General features: G+C 39.0%; 1 protein-coding gene across 4 annotated transcripts in view; it reads left to right on the top strand.

The window, feature by feature from the left end:
• The window catches only part of sfmbt2 (Scm like with four mbt domains 2), a 47,366-nt gene extending 45,519 nt beyond the window's left edge, over nucleotides 1–1,847 (top strand). For all 4 annotated transcript variants that reach the window (XM_071502120.1, XM_071502116.1, XM_071502119.1 and 1 more), the window contains 2 exons: nucleotides 51–173; nucleotides 798–1,847. In XM_071502120.1, coding sequence (XP_071358221.1) covers nucleotides 51–173; nucleotides 798–938 — 264 coding nt within the window. In that variant the 3' untranslated portion in view covers nucleotides 939–1,847. The remainder of the gene's footprint in view (nucleotides 1–50; nucleotides 174–797) is intronic.
• The last annotated feature ends 20,014 nt before the right edge of the window (nucleotides 1,848–21,861 follow it).

The raw sequence follows: 21,861 nt of genomic DNA, 5'->3' as shown, positions 1-21,861 counted from the left end.
TTGTTTGTGTGTCTTTAATGTGCATGTGCGTGCGTGTGCGTGTGTGTCAGGTGGAGGAGGAAGAGGGTCAGCTGGTTTTGGACAGAAACCCTCTGGAGTGGACGGTCGAGGAAGTGGTTCAGTTTATAAACTCTACTGACTGTGCGTCCCTGGCCAACATCTTCCAGGAGCAGGTACACACACACACACACACACACTCATTATGTATGTAGGAAAAGATAAACTGACTTTTTCTCTGATACTTTTTTTCCACTTAAATCATATTTGTCTTGTTAGAGCTCAGACCCCAGGTATCAGTCATCCACCCTCGATATGACGAGTGTTTGTGTTTGATTATTTATTTATTTATTTATTCAACTTGTGACGTCAAATGAGTCTGTTGCAACTCTGTGATCAAACTTTTTATTCTTTGATAGTTACAGCTCATTAATTCGTGCTTTATTTTGTTTTTATAAAATAAAAAATTAAGAATTTTTGTCAGGATGTACTTGTATTTTTAAAACTGGATCTTAGCCACAACTAATATTTCTGATATATATATATTATTTTTATTTTTATTTATTTATTTTTCAACTTATTCAGAGGTTAATTTTACTTCATTCTCATTACTTTTTATGATATATGAAGTATTTTCTCAGCTCTTGTTAATGTCCAGAGGGTAAAGTTTTCTGTAAACTGCAGTAAACAGCATCTTTTTCTCCCAAAACGATCTGAATTTTTGTTGAAATAGTTGTAAAAGTATTGTAAAATACTCAAGGAGCCAGTTGAAGTTTGATTCGTTATCTCCTCCTGTGCAGGACATCGATGGTCAGGCGCTGCTGCTGCTCACTCTGCCCACAGTCCAGGAGTGTATGGACCTGAAGCTCGGTCCCGCCATCAAACTGTGTCACCAGATAGAGCGCGTCAAGGTCGCCTTCTACAGACAGTACGCCAACTGAGCACCGAGCAACAGCAGCAACAGCGAGTCGCCCACTGAACGTCTGCTAAGTCGAGAGGGAAAAGTTGTGTCTGTGCACGACGTGGACAAACGTGTCGGATTAGCTGCCTCCTGCTGGAAAACTTTTTTTGGCGATGTGGAGTTTGTGCAGATCTCCATCTTTGCAAGAAGAAGGAATAATTTTTTTAGAGTGGTTGCATCGGAGAGGCAGAAACTAAGCTACAAGAACTTGAATTTTCTGGAGGACGTTCGCCTACGAGGAGTTGAAGGATTCATTTCTGGGGCACTGTTGGCGTTAGACGCAGAACCCACATTAACTCCAAACCACACACGGGCGTGGATCCGTGTGCTTTCCTGATATGTGAAGAAGTTATCTTGAGAAGCTGCGGACTCTGTTTCTGAGGACTTTTATGTTTATTTCTTACTTTTTATTCCCATTTTATTTGTGATAGAGGAGCATTATAGCATATAAGTTAAATAATTATGAATTATAAAGGCTTTTCCCCTTTTTGTGTGACACAATTGGTTCTAAACAAATATATTTGAAAATTATTTAACCACCCAAGAAGTAATATATTTGGAATATTTATTGTAATCCTTATTTATAAGGAGAAATCAGTCTATTTGGATGCAGAGAAAGTAATTGAATGAACTCCTTCTCCACTGACACACAACATTAAGGATGTACACAGGAACCACAATCTGTGCTTGTTTAGATTCACACCTCAGTTTTTGGTCATAGAAGGGAAAAAAACAGATTCACACCCTCCAAAATACTCTGAACCCGGTTGTGCTTCTTCTCACTGTTACAATCACATGAAACAATCATGGAGGCTATTTTGTGTCCATCTATGCAAAGGTGTCACAGATATTTTTGATAAGTAAGAAAATAAATTTCTATTGATTTTTATCTCTTTGTCTTTTTGCAGTTTTCTTCTCATTAAGATCATTTTTCCTACTTTTCTTCTAATTAATCTTTGTACCAGAATCATGTGTTTTACATAAAGAAAAATTATGTGCATTTCACATTACTCATATTTGTGACTCAAGGGCCACTTACTCACTTTTTTCTGATGAAGTCTATGACTCAGTGATGATTAACTGATGATGACTTTGTTCCTAAATATTAGCTACAAGGTTTAAAATTATTAGAATATAACTGATTTACATGACTAGAGAAACATTAGTACAAGAATTTTTAACAAAATAGTTAAAGGTTCACATTTAATGTAATTTATCATAATTCAAGTTTATCTAAATGTTGTGTTGTTCATATTTATCATATTGTAATTAATTAACATTTTAAAATGTTTTACAGCCTCTTAATGTTACGTTGTTGATTACATTTAATGGGCCACTGGCTAAGATTTAACCACAGTACAAACACATTAATCTATTTTATTCAAATTATATCTAAGTGTTACTATATATTATATACTGAATAGCACTGCCCCACATAAATTAAAGATATATCTTCACACACACACACACACACATTATATATATATATATATATATATATATATATATATATATATATATATATATACATATATATATATATACATACACACACACACACACACACACACACACACACACACACATATATATGTAAAGCCACAGTTGTGTGAGAGAGGGTGAAGGGTTAACGGTCCTGCATGGTGAGATGGAGGAAGCCAGGCCTTGCTGTGGTTAACAGAACAAACGCAGACTGATGCACAGCTTAAAGAGAAACCACACACCTTCCTGCTGCTCTGTTAAAACAATCAAACAATCTGTTGGTGCCTTTTACCGCCTTCATTTGGACGTTACAGCTGAACTATTAACTGGTCAGAGAGGTAAGTAATAACCAAGCCTGATAATTGTAATGAAAAGTTACAGCATTGGAAAATGTGTATAAACACAAAACTCACAAAACTGGGTTTTCACTTTGTATTACTACAATATTAAAACATTTTTATTAGGTAATATGTGGTGCACCTCAGGGAGGTATAGTATCAACACACACAAACACACACACACATGCAGATATATATATATATATATGTGTGTGTGTGTGTGTATACACACTAGTATGCAAGTGAGTAGAAAAGTCTAAACAGTTACTAAAAGTAAAGGAAATAGCTGAAAAAGATGAAGCAGAAAGTGAAGAATAAATCATAGACTGTATATGAAGAGTTTATGGAATAAATAGCAGTGGCTCATGACCTATTAATCTAAACTGCACATATGAGAACTGTAGGACAATTAAATTTCCCCTAGGGGATGAATAAAGTATATCTATGACCTAAATTGTTCAGTCTCATAAAAATATTAGTTACAATATCTGCTTTTATATAATGAATAGAATGAAATAAAGATTTAGAATATAATGGGTGGTGTCTGTGAAGGGGTACCAAGTCATAAAACTGGTCCTAAAATCATCAAGTTTTTGAAAATGTGAACGACATGTGAATCATGATGGTTTATAAAATTACTTTTCTAAACTTATTCTGGGGTTAAAAGAAAAAAAAAAGAGCGTTAACAGACACTAATGAATTCCACAAAAACCTGACAGAGTAATTACACATGAAGTGAGTCACTGGCTTCAAAGTACAACAAATACAAATGTCACCAAAATTAAAACTGAAGTGTGTAAACAAAAGCTTAAATTTATCTCTTTCCCTTGATATAAAATGCCTTTTGATACAAAAAGCATCAATACAAACTCTGAGAAAACCAGCTTTCTCTTTTCTCTCCAGACATAAGGCACCTGAAATAAAGTTGAAAAGCCTCATTCAGAAGCTGCTTCTGAAGTCTGAAGTCCATCTATTTAAGCTTTTTTAATACAGGGCTGGTTGGCTGAGCAGACGTGCTTTTACAGCAACACCCTGTTAAATAAACAGAATAATGCAACAAGGCTGAGCACAAACAAAATTATAATAAAAAAGGAGGTTTAAGGTAAAGCAGTTGCACAATAATCATTGGTAACAAAGTAATAGAGGCCTAAAGGTGACACCACACATTTTTCAGGTCTACTGTCGAGCTTTTTCTGGAGCTTTAAACTAAACCTCATAGTCTGCATCAGCAGGTAGCTATCCTGTATCACTGTCTACTCTACCAGAGAGATTATTGAGCTTCAATACCAGCACCATAACATGATCATTTAGGCCTTTATTCTATTTATTAGCCTTTATTTATTCAGGAAAGTCCCATCAAGGGAGACTGGCCAAGACGGGCAGCAGCAGGAATAAACACACACAGCTGCAGAGTTTCACATTTCAGGATTTCAGCTCCATGACCAGGGAAGTTAAAAAGTATTGCATCTTATGGAATTTTTTATTTTGGATTTTAAAGAATTTAATGGGATTAATTCGTTAAGCTTTTGGTCCTTCTGCAGCGTTTCCATGCTGCAGGTGCAGAATACACTAAAGACCTTTTTCCAGTTTCCACACAGGCGTTTGGGACAGAGAACACACAGAGTATTGTCCAGCACCACACACTGGTAATATGTGAGCAGACCCATAAAGGTGCACCAATGACAGAGCCTACGGGTGCCACAGCAGGTCATCCTGCCCCAGAGAATAACTCACAGTGGTGAGTCAGAGCTTCACAACTAGCAATGAGCCTCAGGTCAAGCATCTGCAGACACTGAGCAGAGGTATGCATATATAACACATAGCCATAGTCTAGTACATATATAGAAAAAGAAAGTGGCGCCACAAAAGAGAAAAGAGACGCACAACCTGTTAAAGAAATAAAAGCCTAATTTTAGCTTGTGGTTTAAATGTGAGTGAGTCATCAATGAAAATAGCCAGATATTTACAAGAATTAACCAGCTCTATTTCACTTCCCCTAAACACTGAAGGGATATTTCGTGGTCAAAGTACACAGCAAAGGTTTGGTTTTACTTACACTGACAACAAGTTTCAGCTGAAGCAGTCAACGGCCTGTACAAGAGTTAAATATAAGACAACTGTAAACAAAGGATCAGTTTCATTTCAGATTGATAATATAGGAGGAGAAGAAAACCAAGGACCTGCCCAGCAGCAAACAGCAGACAATCACAGTTAGCGACTAGCTGGTGAACATAAGAACACAGTGGAGCATTTAGCAGCTGATGATCCAGATATTATATCATAGTAACCCTGAAATCATGTGGACACAAACATGACTGATGCTGGATGTGTAATTATGTTGCTAACACCACCACAACAACTTTATAAAGTGATGCTACGCTAATGTTGTGTGCTCAGTTTGGTCTGCTGCCCCCAGGTGACGAAAAAACTCACAGCTGCTACAAGTTTGGAAAAACTAAAATGTTAGCATTTCATCGTAAAACAAGAAAATATCAGAGACCCTGAAATAATCAGACTTTTTGATAAAGGTTCAGTTAAAAAAAAAATTATACTTTGCTGTCCTATTAATCATCTCGTGACCCTCCTGATTTATCTTGGAAACCCTGAAGAGGGTGCCGACCCCTATGTTGGGAACCACTGGTATGCACTGATCCAATACGCCAGATACATTTCAGCACCAATACTGACTTTATTGACTGAGTGACTAAGTACAATCTGTAAACTAAATCTAGTTTCTTCATCAGTTCATCAAAAAATGTTGTTTTTCTTCTTAGTTTTCTTACCTCACCTTTCATAAAAAATTATCCTGATGAGTTCCACATAGATTTTATTTAGGATGGTGGAAAGAGTGTCAACAGACAAATCCCAATAAACATCTTTTATTATTATTATTATTATTATTATTATTATAACAACAATGAAATGTAAAAGATCCAGTTAAGACCTCGGGTTCAACACCTCACTGACATCCACGCTCATGTTTTTAGGTGCAATCTTGAGTCAGAAGTTATAAAGAAAAGGATGTTAAGGTGCTGAATTGGACTCTGGTGTGTCAGTCTCCAGCTCATCAAGCAAACAGATAGAAAACAAAGTATCAGCAGTGACATTAAAACTACATGTGAAATGATAGAGCTATTAGGACAGTGTTTTATTGCCGGAACAGCTCCTGACGGTGGAATAAAAGCAATTACCCCCTATGTGGCGATGATGGCTGTTTCATGTAGCAACATAATTGAAGGTAACGCCGTGTTAGTCGTGCATGCAGCACATGACCTGCTGCGCTGATTCATTTGCACCGTTTCCCTGTGTAACATTAACCAATGGAAATACATGAAGGCAGTGATTCACATTCAGCGGCGAGATGTGTTGTGCCTCAGCAGCAGTTCTGTACGAGAGCTGCTGAATTCATTTAATAGCTCTCTCTCTCTCTCTCACACACACACACACACAAATATACACACACACAGTGCTTCCCCAACTATAACACTTTGTAGTGAGTCACTCTGAGAAGCTGCTACCTTATACTGTTGCCTGGCAACCTCATATCAAACGTCCGCTTTGCATGAGTCCCCCCCCCCCCCCGTTGCACGAATACAAACTCAGTCATGACAGCAGACGTTTGATTATGAGGGAAGCCCTGAATGAAAGCAGACAGCGAGCTCACCTCTCATATTCAGCTGCTGTGGTTTTAATAGTTTCAGTTAGAAAGGCAGTGACGGATACCATGGTTCAATAATATTGACAGGATATCAGATATCTTGTCAGTCACATTGTCAAGACTCCGACTCATCAAAGCTCGTCTTTGTGTTTGTTAGAGGATCAATCCATCAACAGCCCACATTTCATTTAGGATTCATCTCTGACTTTGCATCGGTTTTTGTGGAAAACGAGCCAGTGAGACAAACTGACATCATGTCCAAATATTTCCAATATTTCAATAGATCCAACAGATTGATGATGTTACACAATGAACAAGCCTGAGGTAAGGTGAGCCTGATTTTAGCTAATCCTAAATATAACAGTGTTGGCATGTAAGTGGGCAGATAAGTACAGAAAAGCCAAGAACACAGTATGTGTGAGGTAATTTTCAAACATTACACGGTTTGCCCTTCAGAGAGCACGGCCAAAAAAAATAGTGCAGGCCTTAAAAGACTCAGCTGCACTGAAGAAACTGAAGAAAATCATAAAATCATTAATAAATGATCCATTTGTTGAATCGATGCATCACTTACAACAACTAACACTAATCTAGCCACAGTGGTGGACTCAGAATTAACAGAGAATTACTGTTGGACAGTATTAAAATACTGAAACATATCATCAGAAAACTAAAATCAGCATTAAGATCCATTCTAGATTTTACACACAGCAGTTGGTTAAAAAATAAAAATCTATGAAATAAAAACAAATGTGCACTAATGCAAGTGAGACTGACTTTCAACCACACCCAGTGGTCTTCATCAGTCAAGACTTGGCTAACTAACCATTACTTATTTTCTCAATGAAAGCCCCAGCTGACATGATTAAAGGTCTTGTTTTGTCCGACCAACAGTCCGAACAGCGTCGATCGACTGACGCTTCTTCCTCTTAGAGGGAGAAGAAGCGTCTCACTTGTATTCTTGTTTATTCGATGAACAAGAAAGCTCTGGTTAAATGGTTTTTGTTCAATTCTATACAGCGATAAGTTGTGGTCTCAATCTCAGACCCCTGTTGTAAAAACACAGATGCACTAATCTCTCCAAGAATGCGGTGCAGTCAGAGGACGTGTTGACTTTTTCGTGGTATGCATGACAAAGTATTTCTTGACTGGAAAAACATCTCTATCGCTCCCTCCTCCTACAGGCTGAACCCACAGCTTGAATGGAACAAGCTTGTGCCCCCTCTCTGTGGGCTGCTGGAGTCACTCTGGGTAAGGTAGGAAAGCACAGACTGTATCTAAAGCACCATGGAGTGGTTACACAAAAAGTTACCACTGATTCCACTGGTAAAATTGAAGTTCACTATGGTTAAAACTTTATTTAAATACGTCGATTCTATCACTTTAAAGTGCACTTTTCCACCATGAACGCGTGATATCTCGTAGTAATGGCTGCATTTACTATTTCTTTTTCTGCACTAACTGCTTCACTTCAGTAACACGCTGCCATCGGGTCGTTATCCTGGAGCGGCTCAGTGAAGAGCTTCAAGGACTCTGCTGTGGGTGAGTCTGAGAGGAAAAAGGTGGGAGGCGGAGGTTCAAGAAGGAGAGGAGGAGGGCAACGGAGGACGAGTGAGGGGGAGGGAAAGCAAGAGAGCCGAGGTCTGGTGGTTGGAAAGGAGAATGATGCAGAAAATGTTTCGACTCATGCATCAGTCTTTAGAAACTGAACGCGAGGGTGAGGGTTATCTTTTTTTATCATAAATTAGATCAGACTGTAAAACATGAGAAAGCTTCAGTGAGTTTGTCTGATGCACAAATGTTTTCAATAAAACAGGGAAAAGAAGATCAACCCTCGCTCCAAATAACATTATGCGATCGCAGCGGCCCGGGGTCCGAGTCCAACCCCGCGGCCCCTTACTGCATGTCATCCCCCTCTCTCTCTCTCCCTCCAACTTTCCTGTCTCTCTCACCGTACCTATAAAATAACAGCATAAAAAGCCAGAAAAAATAATTATAATTACACTAAATATATATATATATATATATATATATATGCACACACACACCATTATGTATTTGTATGTATTTGGCAAATAGTGCTGATATGTTGATAGGAAGGCAGTGGTTCGTGCTGTCGCCTCACAGCAAGAAGGTTCTGGGTTTGAACCCTGTGCCTGCAGATGAAGTTGATTGGTGACTCTAAAGTGTGTGTGTGTGTGTGTGTGTGTGTGTGTGTGTGTGTGTGTGTGTGTGTGTGTGTGTGTGTGTGTGTGGTATAGGTATAGAAAATGGATGGATGTTGGTAGCAATCCACTTGTAGTGACTACAGTGTTATTCAACTGCCTCCTGGTGACTCTGCTGCAGTTCATAGTGAGGACACAACTATATTAGTAAGAAAATGCAGCTGTGATTAAAAACACAATGTGGCTCAACCTGCTTTACCACTGACAGAGCAGAGGAACTTCAATTTAAGAGAAGTCATTGACGAAATACTCCAGTGAGACGGAATAAAATGATGATTATCAAAGTGCAGGATTAAAGTAGGGACTGTTTGATGTGTGCACATCGACAAACAGTTAACATTTCTCCTCTATCATGCATTCCTGGTGCAGGTAAGCTCCGAAATATTACTCCGAAACTGAAAAGTATCACACAGTGGAGTGTTAGAGTTCACATATTTGAGACTTAATCAGGACCTGATTGTTGGCAGACGATGTGAGCCGGGCTCGGCACTCTGACAGTTTATCGTGAATGCATTGTGTTTGTACATTCCTGTTTTGTACCGTCAGTGGCTCTTTTTTTATCTGTCGAATCTGTCACGACCTGTTAACCTGTTTAATTCAAAAAAGAAAAACAAGCTGTGGAAGCCGGCGTGACAAGTTCTACAAGTCATTGGCAGGTTTTAATTACTGTCGAGAAGCAACAGTGTATGATTAGAAATTACTAGATTGTAGGCCGCACAAATGAAGGCAGCATTTTGTCTATTTGATTGTGTCTTTATTATTTATTATTTTCATTCATTAACCTGTTAACAACTGAATTAAAGTTAAAAATGTCAGAAAAAAATAGCAAAAAAAGGCGATGAATTAAAATGTTTTGTTTGACCAAAACCCAAAGATATTAAATTTAAAATTATATAAAGACAAAGAAAGAAGAGTAATGACTATGATCTATAATTGTGAGCTGTGTAGATGAAACCGGTTCTGCCATCCCCACATACCAAAGCATAAAAGCAGGTCTGTGTTTGTACTATCACCCAATTTAAATTCTTAATTTTACAACGTCACCGGTGCTGATACCAAAGATTCTAGAGCGCTACGTTCCAGATGCTATTTTGACCCTTTTAGGGACCCTTACTTGTTGTCAAGCTGCCTGCAAAGATTTAAAGTGTTTAAATCCAACGCCTGAATCGTCGTTGATGAAGATCGAATGAGTTGGAAAATAAAAATATAACTTACCCAGAGCTCATCTACGGATAAATAAATGATCAGATGTCTTCATAATTACACTTCAGACATGCTAACATTAGCTTCTAGCTCAGACAGACTGAAGGTTACGTGTTGTCAAGCAAGAGAAAACAGTTCTGAAATGCAAAATAATAGGATTTTAATCGTGATAAAACCATGAATCATGTGGCAGCCCTCGTTGCTGGTGTTACCCACACTTTAATGTTGCATGTAAACTGAATAAGAGCTGAGGTTTCAGTGTTGATCAGACTGTGTGAGGGGTCCTGATGCACCTGTATGAACCAGTGTTTTCTGTGGCCACAGTTTAATAACTTTAAACAGGCTTTTCACACATTTCAGTGGATTTAATAAAAAAACGTCTCTTGCTGCAGTTCATGTGAGACTCTTCACCTCTGTAGTATTCAAACATTCATCCCCAACAAATTACATTAATGCAAATAACAAATGTGCCCGGAGGTTTATGTTGGCAAGCTGCATGTTTGCCTGTGCACCATGTTAAATGATACAGTAGCATATCATTCAGCTTGACTCTGATCTAGGTCTCTGTCGGTATTGATTATTGCATAAAGGATAGTGACATCATGTCCCGAATCCTAGAAAATATATCGGAGCAAAACTGAAACAGTAAGAAGACAGTGAGGCTGGAGGCTGAGGCGGTGATGAAGAAACAGTCGTGATTGCCTGTCAGGTGTCTCACCAACATGCTTCACTGTGAGAGTTTTGATCAAGTCTGCAAAACATCTGCAATCAGTCAGAACATCATGTGCGTCATAGTTTAATAAACTGATTTTATTCTCCGTGTGAATCAGAGATGAAGACTGAGAGAATAAAATTCTCACAGTCATCTTAAAGGTGGGACAGGACATGTCTGTTTTACCTTGTGCTTCTGCTGCTGTCTTCACATTAAACTGACGGTATTTAGCTCAGACTTGACCGTGATGAAAGTGTCACTGAAATGCAACTTTGTACGATTGCAGTCATGACTTTAACCTTGAAGCAACTCAGGTACTTATTCAGTTAAACTGCCGTCATATCAACGTGAAGAGGTACATATCAGTAAGGGCTTTAAAGACCATGTGGTACGGACGAAAGCTCCAGAACAAGCAACACATCAATTTTATTTTGCATGTTATGATTATGCATTTTTTGCTTTTAGTGTGTCATTTCATGGCCTGACTTTAAAAACGTTAAATGACATGCAGGACTAAAAGGCTGTTAGTGAATATTTGTTCCAAAGAGGAGCTTACAGCACCGTACTGAGCCTGTTGGGTGTTGGGGTTTGGATATGCCACAGTTGTGGAACTGGAAGCACCTAAAAAAATTGAATGGCCAGGATTTTGTGCCTATCTTTTAATTGATCAAAACTTAAGATTGAACCATTTTCTACAGTGTCTCCTGTGTCCTAATGCCTTTATCAGACCATACAGACAAACAGCTCTGCTGTACACCGGGGGGGGATCTGGATTAGAGTGAAGGGGCGTCAGTAGGGATGTAGTGTTGCCCAAGGTCCCCATTTTCCTAGTTAGCCTTCAAACTGAGAGTATTTTGTAAAAAGAAAAAGTTCAGCCCAACAAATAAACCCTCTTCCTGGAAGTGAACAACAAGCCACATAGATTCTTGGTCCTCTTGAAACCAGTCTTGAGTTTATCTGCAGGGAGGGTTTAACACTAGGAAACTGTGAACAGGCCAGTTTTCACCTGGAACCTTTGCTCCGCTTTTCCATTTCTATTCCACACACTCTCAGCGGTAAACAATAACCAGTGGGTGCAACAACCAATCAAATCTCTGAGATTATTACACCATCAGAATTTGATGGTGACACAAAAATGCATCTCTAGCTCCAAATATAATAAAAAGCAAGTATTGCAAAACACACCAGAAGAAGAACAACAACAACAAACTGTCTCCTCTTGATACGTTTAAACAAAGGTGTCCAATCTAACCTGTCAATCATCGTTACTTAAATTCATCTAACCAATCAGAGTTGAAGCTGTAATCAATCATGGCAAAGAATGTGACAAAAAAACAAAAACAGCATGTTGACGGAAAAACAATGAATCAAGTTTGTGACAAACTGATACACATTAATTGGTTTCAACACACACACACACACACACACACACACACACACACACACATATATATATTGAGGACACAACAAGACAAAGCACAAAAAGAGTGTGTGAGAGGACACAGGTGTATGAGAGTAATTTCATTGTGCATGCGTGTGTGTGTGTGTGTGTGTGGGTATGAGTGGATGTGGGGGAAGGCGAGGTGTATGGTTAACCATAGACGGAGCTGTCTCTTTCACACACACACAAACCATCACTTGCATTGCACTGCAGACTTAAAATCTAGGTCATGGTAACACATACACGCACGCACGCACGCACGCACGCACGCACGCACGCACGCACACACACACACAGTGTTTAAAGGCTGAACAGAGAGAGAGAACAATCAGATGTGATGAAGACGAGGCTGGATCTCAGCTCACCAGTGAACTACTTCAGACTGCTTCACTAAATCCACCCTCTCTACAAACACTGTTAGATTGTATCAGTGTTTCACTTCTCACAGCCTCTCACAAGGTTTTCTTTTTTCTGATGAGGTGTTGCGTTTTTTTTTTCTCTCTCTCTCTTCTCTGTTGTAGCCAGTTTCTCTCAACCTGCCTCGTCGACGGTCTGACTTGAAGCCTTGTAGCACAAGACAAGAAAATGTGTGAACTATTTGCAGAGAGCCGTGGGTTAGACGTGTGAGCAGAGGCAGGAAGAGCAGAGCAGGTTTTTCCAGCTGAGAAAAAGACAATCATCTATTTAGATTTGGTGGGCAAATGTAATTATTATTATGCTGATGATACAGTTTTCTATCTGCAATTTTAAAATCAGAGCTAAAACCAGACCAAGCTGGACTGAGAATGAATGCAAAAAAAATGAGTTGTGTAAAGTTTAAGGACTCTAGTCTCCAGAAAAATAAGCGTCTTCTTATTTCTATTTAAAATATTTGAAAAATGTTCAATTTTTCTAAAACTAACTGGACGATCGACATCACAAATATGTGTCGGTGTAATAAATTCATGGACGCTTCTTGGAGAAAGCACAAATATAACAGTACAAAAAGGGGATAATAATAATAAAAAACATGAAAATTGAAGAACTAAATGAACAAGTGACACCTGCAATTTGCTTTTTAGGGCCCCCCCTAGTGGCAGTGGCTCCTTAGCTTATGTAAAAGTGGGAATAATGGTCAGGAAACTGAACAGAAACTGCACTGTGCAAACGAGTAGGTACGTTTTCATCCACTTGTATTTAAGTGCATTTTAAATTTCATGAAAAGGTTTTACATTTACTTGAGAAGGAGAATGTGTCACATTAAAAAAAACAGAAGACGACTAAATGAAGACTACATTTTTAATACAACTTGATGATGTGGCTCCCGCTTCTGCTTCTTCTATTGTTTTCAGAGACATTCATGTCATGGTGCTATTCACTGTTAAAGGCCTCAACTCCACTGCAAATACAGAAGAATGACAAGAAGCAGAGCTGTTATTAGTGAATTACTAGTGTCTCAATGGCAATTTAATTTCATCATATTCTCTTAAATGCATTTTCATAAAGAGAGTGGAAGGAAACATGCATTGATTTGCATTTTATTTTGAAAGAAATTTTAATGTTTGCTTAAAATGTCCACAAATTTTCGCAGGAACGTGACAGTTTTCAGCCTTTGAGAGCAGTAATAAAAATATTCTAAGCTCAAAGTCCTTTAGTCCTATTCAACAATATCCCATTGTCTCCATTCAACAAATGTGGGTGGGTTAGGTGTCACCTCATGAAATTTGGTCAAGAGGTTGTTTAACTAGAGTAGTTTTATAGGCTTTGTTTTACTCCCCACTCCCAAAACCTCATTAAAAAACCTGATTTTTTTTGGTATTTTTCTTTTCTTTTGACAGTTTAGACAGAGACAGGAAACAAGGGCAGATAGAGAAATGTGTAACGTGAACAAAGGCCCCCTGGCCGGGAACCAGAAACACTGGATTCAGAACAGGTTTTCCCTCACACGCTTCTGGTTGCAGTTCACCACCTAAAAACTACAACACCCAGTGGTCTCAGTCACACTTCTTCCTCCCCACACTTTAATTGATCTTGATTCAGAACAATGTGCAACAAGGGTTAATGTAGTTTAACAGTTTTGCATTTAAAATTTGACCATTTAGCATTTATACAAATATTTCAAAACTTTCACATTTTTATCTTAATTATTTATTTTTATTTTAAATGGAGATAATTATGTAAAATGATCATGATATTGCTTTTTGATGATATAACAGGCAGCTGGGATGGATGTCATTGTGGCATTTTGTGCTTTATCCTGACTTTCCAGGTGATGGAGGTCAGTGCAGGTGAGTTGATGTGTGGGTGATGTCTTCATTACAAACACAGCAGCAGATTCAAACACGTGTCACCACAATTTTTCAACGTACATGTGTTGAAAACAGCAGCAGAAATAAGACTATCTGATTGTTTTCCTGCCAAGACAATAAAACCTCACATTGGATTCTGAACAAACTGTATAATTCAGTAGCTGCAATGGAGTCTGTCCATGTGATCCTCCACACTTGGCCTGAATCCTAAGGAATAATAAAAAAAATAAATAAAAAAATTCAAAAAAAGAGGCATCATCATCAGCAGCAGCAGCGTTTTTTAACAGCCTGCTCACTCCTCCAAACTTCTCCACATTCCTGCCCTCTGGGAATAATCTGTCTTTATTTCTAATGAATTGCACCGAGACACTCGTGTATCCCCCGCATCAACAGATCGCAATCTGAATCCAGCAAGGCATGTCTCATAAATTATGCGCTCCCTGAGCTTTTGATAAGCTAATAGACGTCTGAGTGGAGGCAAATTGATGCCGCACTCGTGTGATTCAGACACTGGGACACGATTCAGTATTGATTAATGTTTAGCAGGGGCCGAACGGTGGCCTATCTTGAACATCACACCTCTGTTTATACGACAGAACAGTTTCCTCTCCATTGTTCATTATTCATTAGTCATCTGGACTGCCTGTGGGACTCCCTCCCATCTGCTACAGCTCCATTTCCATATGCCCGGCTCGACCAAGCGAGGCATAGGCCTACATCTGATATGCGGAGAGAGAGGGAGAGAGAGAGAGAGGGAAGCAGAGAGACAGTATAAATTCATCTCTCTTTTTTGCTGCCTTCATCTCTCTTTCAAAAGGTAATGCATTCATTGATGTTATCATTGGGGGAATGGATGAAATGATAAAAATGGAAATAAATTGGTGCTTTGAAGAGAGACAGTAGAGTACTGGGACACAACAGGACTGGTGTGGGAAGAGAGAAGTGTGTTTGAGTGCTGCGGGTGGGCGGCATGGGAGGGAATTTAAAAAAGAAAAGAAAAAGAAATGTATAATTAGGAGTTGGCCGAGCAGTCTGCCTACATGGGAATTCACGTTGAATAATTTGACACAGGAAATGCCAAAAAAAAAAATCATCTTATCACTTATTAACGCCTTCATCTCAGTTTCAGGCAAAAAACACAATGTATGCAAAAAACTTTATTTTTAACCATAGAATGAAACAACAGAACCACTACTACTTTTAGGAACTGTAACTTTAATATACTCATGCAAAAAATAGAAATCCAGTAAGTGAGTTTCAGTGTTCCTGCAGAGTCTGGTACTTCTGCTGAATTAATGAAATTTGCACCAGAGCTTCTCCATGTGAGGCTGCTGGATGGGCAGATAGAGCTGTGACTTGTGTTTGATATAATTTGTGATGGATTACATTTTATTTTTAAAAAAGGTACCTCCCTGTTCTCTGTAAAATGAAAGTTGAAAGTAAAGCCACATGACAACTTGACAGTTTCCTGAGAGCTCAGGGTAGAAAAATGTAAGACGGGACTCTGAACTCTACACAAACCCTGAGAGAGGTTTTTAAAAATAAGGATTAGAATAACCTGGGATGGCTCGTTGTACCCTTACTTCAGACCTGCAACTTTTTTTTCAAGGTTATTTCCAAAATCGTGGATGCACACAGCCTGTATTCAGAAACTGAGCCTTAAAACCAGCCGTCAGGACTTCTGGAACTTTGTGATGTCACAACAAAGCAGTCACCGCTTTCAGCCATGCCCCAAGCCCCGCCCACCTGGACCCACCATCCAACTTTGCAGGAATTGGTTTCTCTGAGTGTTTCCCTGAAATCTGCTATATTTTTATTGGATCACTCAGAAAACAGTCAGCCAATCAGAACAGAGGCTCAGAGTCTCTCTTCCGATTGGCTGACATGAGTACAGGGTAAATGCATGAAAATGCTTTGGATGTAAATGCAGATTCTATCATAGACCCTCTGAGGGACATTTATTTTGGTGACGCACATATTTGTCCATTTACTGCCTTTAGCAGCAGCTGATTTTATGTGTTTAAAAAAAAAAAATGTGCTCAACAGGGGGCAGTTGAGATTGTGCCAAAGAGACTCCAGGGGCTGAGATTAGAGGGGATAAACCTTTTTCCCTCTGATATAATTGGCATCTTCTTTGTTTGTGGATTTGTTTATTTGTAGGGAAAAGAGCAAACTCAACAGCTCACCAGCTAATTTACAATCAAAGCATTAACAGTTATTTGTTATACCTAAAAACTATTAACAAACACATTCTGCTGTGTCATTAAGATGTAGAGGACCCCGATCCAATATCTCACCCAGGACCACAAAAAATCTAATACTATAATAACATATTCACACTTGGTTGTAATTGACATTTCTGATTGGAATTTACTCCAGATTAAGGTTTCCCTTTGTCTTCCAGGGTATTATTGATCCGTATGATGCATACAGTATGTAATCAATCAAACTGCCTCATAGCCATCATATCAGACGTGGATGACATTGACTGACCGACACCACATTTTTAATCAGACACCAAATTGATCCCACATATTGTTAGGTAGGAGTAACAGAAACCAGAGGAGGGTCTGTTCTCCATCCTGCTTTCTTTCCTTAAGAGTAAGAGCAGCAACACAAAAATGGGAAAATTCTCAATTCAAAATCTTGAAATTTAAAATATAAAAAAATGTCTGTAGCTAAAGACATCAGATAAATACTGTGGAGCAAAGACTGAAGTACAGTACTTGAGTAAATGTACTGTACTTAAAGTTAATTCCCACCTCTGGATCTCTCAACGATCACCAAACCAACAAAGTCAGAGTCTGACTTCGCTTGACGCAGTAAGATGTTTCAGGTGGACCCATCAGCCACTTCACCGCGCTGAAAAGAAAATGAGGGGATTATCAAGGACGGTAATCTCGACACTGTAGAGAGGGTTTAACGCTGTGTGTGTGTGTGTGTGTGTGTGTGTGTGTGTGTGTGTGTGTGAGCGGCAGGGCTGTCAGTAATGTGAGACCAGACCCGTGCTGATGGCTGGTTGGGGCGGGGGCGGGGGTGGGTGGGGGGGGGGTGTCTATCTCTGGAAGGTCGATTTAACACAGCTCTCCTTTTCCTTGCTGCGTCAGGGAAATTTAAAACCTCGCCCGAGTCACAGACGTCACATTAGCATGCATAACAAATAAGACCGGGCCGATGTATCTGGCTGATCCTCAACTTTTCTCCAATATCAGATATCTGACCACCAGTGTCATCAACTTCTGATACGCTGTAAGTTTCTGTCTGAACAAAACTGCAGAAAATGAGTCTGTAAAACCTGCAAAGACATTTTTCTTCTTCACACTAGATTTTCTTGAGTGTCATGTTAGTGTAGTGTTCCATAGATGCTCCTCAAATTTAAACGTCTCATCCAGTCTAAAGGTAGATGTCCATGTGTTTGTGATTATAAAGCAGGTCTAGGTTCTATATTAATAATGTGAAAGTATCAAAGCCTCAGTCCACAGAGAAATGCACACAGCCTGTATTCAGAAACTGAGCCTTAAAACCAGCCGTCAGGACTCAACAAAGCAGTCACCGCTCTCAGCCACGCCCCAAGCCCACTATGAATTAGTATTAGTTAAAGTATTACATTTTCTTCTAGAACAAAATTGAAGTTGAATCTGAAATGTATTTCTTCGGTCTGATTCCACTGGATTTTAATTTGACATTTTAATATTAGTGTTTTTCAGTGACTTGGTGATGCGTTCACATTCAAAGCAAACAAGACACAGAAAACGTGTAGAGAAGTACAGGCTATTTGCTAGTTTAATGATACTGTGTACACATTGGAGGAAAGAAAAGTAAAGTACATTTACTTTGTACTAACACAGAAGTACTGTAATTAAATGTTGGGGAACTTGTTCTTTATTTGTATTTCCTCTTTGTGCTATTTTACACCTCTACTTACTATAATTTAGAGGAGAATATGATACAGTAGTAGTATTAGTACAGTAATTACCTCTGCCAAAGAGGTTATATTTTCACCTGTGTCTGTTTGTTTGTTTGTGTGGGCAGAGCTGAATCATTTACTATGAACTTCAGTTTTTTTCTATGAGGTCTGGTGTATGTTGTTTGACACTGACTTTGGCAGAGCTCTAGTTTGGCAGCTACAGTACAGCACAGTCACTTCAGGAGAAGAGACATTTGTATACATTAAGTAACTCCACTTGACCAGCAGCAACATTAAATGCTGCTCACAAATCAATACATCAATATTAATAATATTAATATAATAACATAAGATATATTATACTATATATGATGTATTCTGCTTTTACTTTTGGTGTTTTGTTTTGCTTTGGTAAAATACTGATTGCACGGCTTGTATGATGTTTTCTCAAGTGAAGGATCTGAATACTAGCTACTTCCACCACTTCATGCAGAGACGTGTATGGTGCCTATAATAAATTATTTATGTTTCTCAAGCATTTTACTTTGTCTCATATTTTTTGTGTTTTCTTTTTATTTCGGTTGCACACTCACGTCCACACTCCTCTTCACACCACCAGTTGTCCTCCTACAGCGTATTGTGCTGCACACACAGAGCGTTCAGCCCAGATGTTTAATGCAAAAGCAGTGCAATCATCGTGCTCTATTTGTGCACACATGCATTTTTTTTTCCTGTGGCTGTAAACTGGCCAATTTTGCTTCTCTCATCTTGCACCTGCATTATATTCATCCGCTTTGCCTGATTTCACTTTACCTGCCTTTAAAATGTTGTGGTTATTTTTCGCTCTTTAACAGCTGACTCATTTCCTTCCTCCATTCTGTCTCATCAACTGCTGCACAGCCATGTCACAGTTTAGTTATGCATCAGCTCGCTGCACTGCAAATCTTTGCTTGTGTGTGTGTGTGTGTGCGTGTGTGCGTGCGCGTGTGTGCACGCATGTGTGTGTGTGTGTGCATGTGTTGTATTCAGGTAGAAGGTGAATGTGTGTCTTTGCTTTTTAGTTTAATTTGTATGTTTTTTTTTTTTATTGTAAAAACACACGGCTTACAAAAATCTGTGTGCTGGTATGCAATATGAATGTGCAGACAAGATGTGGGGGGGGTCGTGTGTGTGTGTAAAAAAATGGCTGGGAGGAGGAGGAGGAGGAAGGGGGGGTCTGGATTGTTGCAGCAGCTGGTTGGCTGCTGGGCTGGTTTCCATGGCAACATGTGTAAAAAGAGTACAGGCTCCGTCCCTCAGTCCCGTATCGATGCTCTGTACAAAAGAATAACGTTTTGCAATTACAAGCCCTTCACTCTGTCTGTATAACTGAGAAACTGAAAAAAAACCATCTAATTAAAAACATGGGTTTTATGAACAGAAAATATACAGACACTCAAGACCAATATAAATCACTGTGCAAGAATAAGAAGATTTTTTTCACCTGATGTCATGCAAATTCACTTTCTTTACAGAGAGGACCTGATTAGAGGAGGGGGGGGGGGCTTTGCTGGATTTTTCTGCTGCTCACATTGAGCTCTTGCAGGAGGATTAATTTAGTGCAATGCATAAGGAAACCCACCAAAAGAACTCTTGTGGTTCTGCTCACAAAAATACCAAACTATTTTTGTGATCATGCACCTACAGTGTGAACCCTCAGAGGAAATGATAAAGTCAGTGTCAAACCTGCAGCCAAAGTTCATATTTTCTGCACTGACACAGCCAAAGATTGATGATTTGTGTTGAAATCTGTGACTTTATTGTTCAGACGCACTGAGCTGCTTTATAAATTCATGCTTGTACAGTCAACTTTTGTTCGATAAAAACAGGAGGTTGGATTGAAACTGTAGCTGAGAACTCAACTTTAACAACAGTGAATGTCAGAAGAATAAATATAAAAGGAGGCAAAAGACGTTTTAAGCTTCCTTGAATCAGGAGTGTATCAAACAGTATCTTAGGTAGAAGCAATAGGCGAGGAAGCTTATAAAAACTAAGTGATGCTGTCAGACAGTGTGGAAAGACGTATTTATCTAATTGGGAACGTATTTAGTGGAAAATATGGTATTTTGAGGTTTTCTTTCAATATTTTGTAGCTTCTCTCTGGAACTCTAGTAACAACGAGCCAATCAGAGGAGAGACTCCGAGCCTCTCTTCTGATTGGCTGACTGTTTTCTAAGTGATTGAATGAAAATATAACAGATTTCAGGTCAACACTCAGAGAAACCAAATCCTGCAAGATTGGACAGTGGGTCCAGGTGGGTGGGGCTTGGGGTTATGGCTGAAAGCGGTGACTGCTTTGTTGTGACATCACCAAGTTCCAGAAGTCCTGACGGCTCGTTTTCAGGCTCAGTTTCTGAATACAGGCTGTGTGCATTTCTTTGTGGACTGAGGCTTTGATGCTTTCACAGTATTAATATAGAACCTAGACCTGCTTTATAATCACAAACACATGGACATCTACCTTTATACAATATGGGACCTTTAAATTTGAGGAGGATCCGTGAAATACTACACCAACATGAAAATAAAGAAAATCTAGTGCTTCTACTTTATCATCAAAAAACACATGGACATCTACCTTTAAATAATGTATAACGGCTGAATGAATGAGAGCATTGTTGTGAGGACTATCAGCCTGGATAGACCTCTGCGCCACATGTAGCAGGTTGGTTTTGGCAGCAGATCTGATGGATTGCTTCATGCTACAGAGGAGAAAAAGGTGCTGGACTTTGCAAACAAACCACAAACCTGCAGAATCTTTGGAAAAAGAGTTGGAAAGACTGAGAAAACATCACTATTAACGGCTTGTCTGTGTCGGTAAAAATGACAAGCAAGGACGGGAAGACACCCACTGGATTCATGGGAAATGTGGTCTTCATTTTGAGAAATAATATCACAGGCACAAAACAGAGAGAACTAATAGAGTTTTAGGGAAGTTGCTCTTTTCCTGTTAGGGAAAACCATATTACATTTAAATATATGTCCTTAACCATTTTGCATCAGCAATATATAGTTTGAGGGAAATGTGATGCTGCCAGCTCAGATTTGTCATCAACATATCAGACTATGCAGGACGCTAAAGGACAGAAGAGGACAGTGAAGAGCATTAGAGGACGGGACAGTTTAGGTGGAGGATAGCAAAGGAAAGAACAAGACAGTAAAGGACATCGATAAACAGTAGAAGACAGTATGAGACAGTACACCAAAGGACAAATAAAGGACAGTAAAGTATAGCAGAGCACAGTACAGGGCAGTAAAGGACAGTATAGATCAGTAGATGACAATAAAGACAGTAAGGGACAGTGAAGTAAGAACATTTGCTCCCAAATCATTTGACTTGTGAAAAAGTGGCCTTCCCCTCTCAGATTAGTTTTTACAGGCCTTTTCAGTGCTTCACAAGAAAGACTCAAAAATTAGAGAAAAGACATAATTTGTCCGGCATAAATATGTCATTTTAAAAATTTTTCTATCTTACTAATCACCTCCCTCAGAAAGAAATTGTTTTAAAATGTTAAAATAGAGTAAACACAATTTTCTTTTTCTTTGATGATACGATCTTATAGAAAACAGTATGGGAAAGTTAAGGACAGTGAAATATACTAAAGTACAG

Source organism: Trachinotus anak, unplaced genomic scaffold (genome assembly GCF_046630095.1).
Source record: "Trachinotus anak isolate AG129_WGS33_773 ecotype Australia unplaced genomic scaffold, CSIRO_AGI_Tana_v1 ptg000018l, whole genome shotgun sequence".
Lineage (NCBI taxonomy): Eukaryota > Metazoa > Chordata > Actinopteri > Carangiformes > Carangidae > Trachinotus > Trachinotus anak.
The sequence above is the reverse complement of the archived record's forward strand: the minus strand, read 5'-3'. Positions and strand labels throughout refer to the sequence as shown.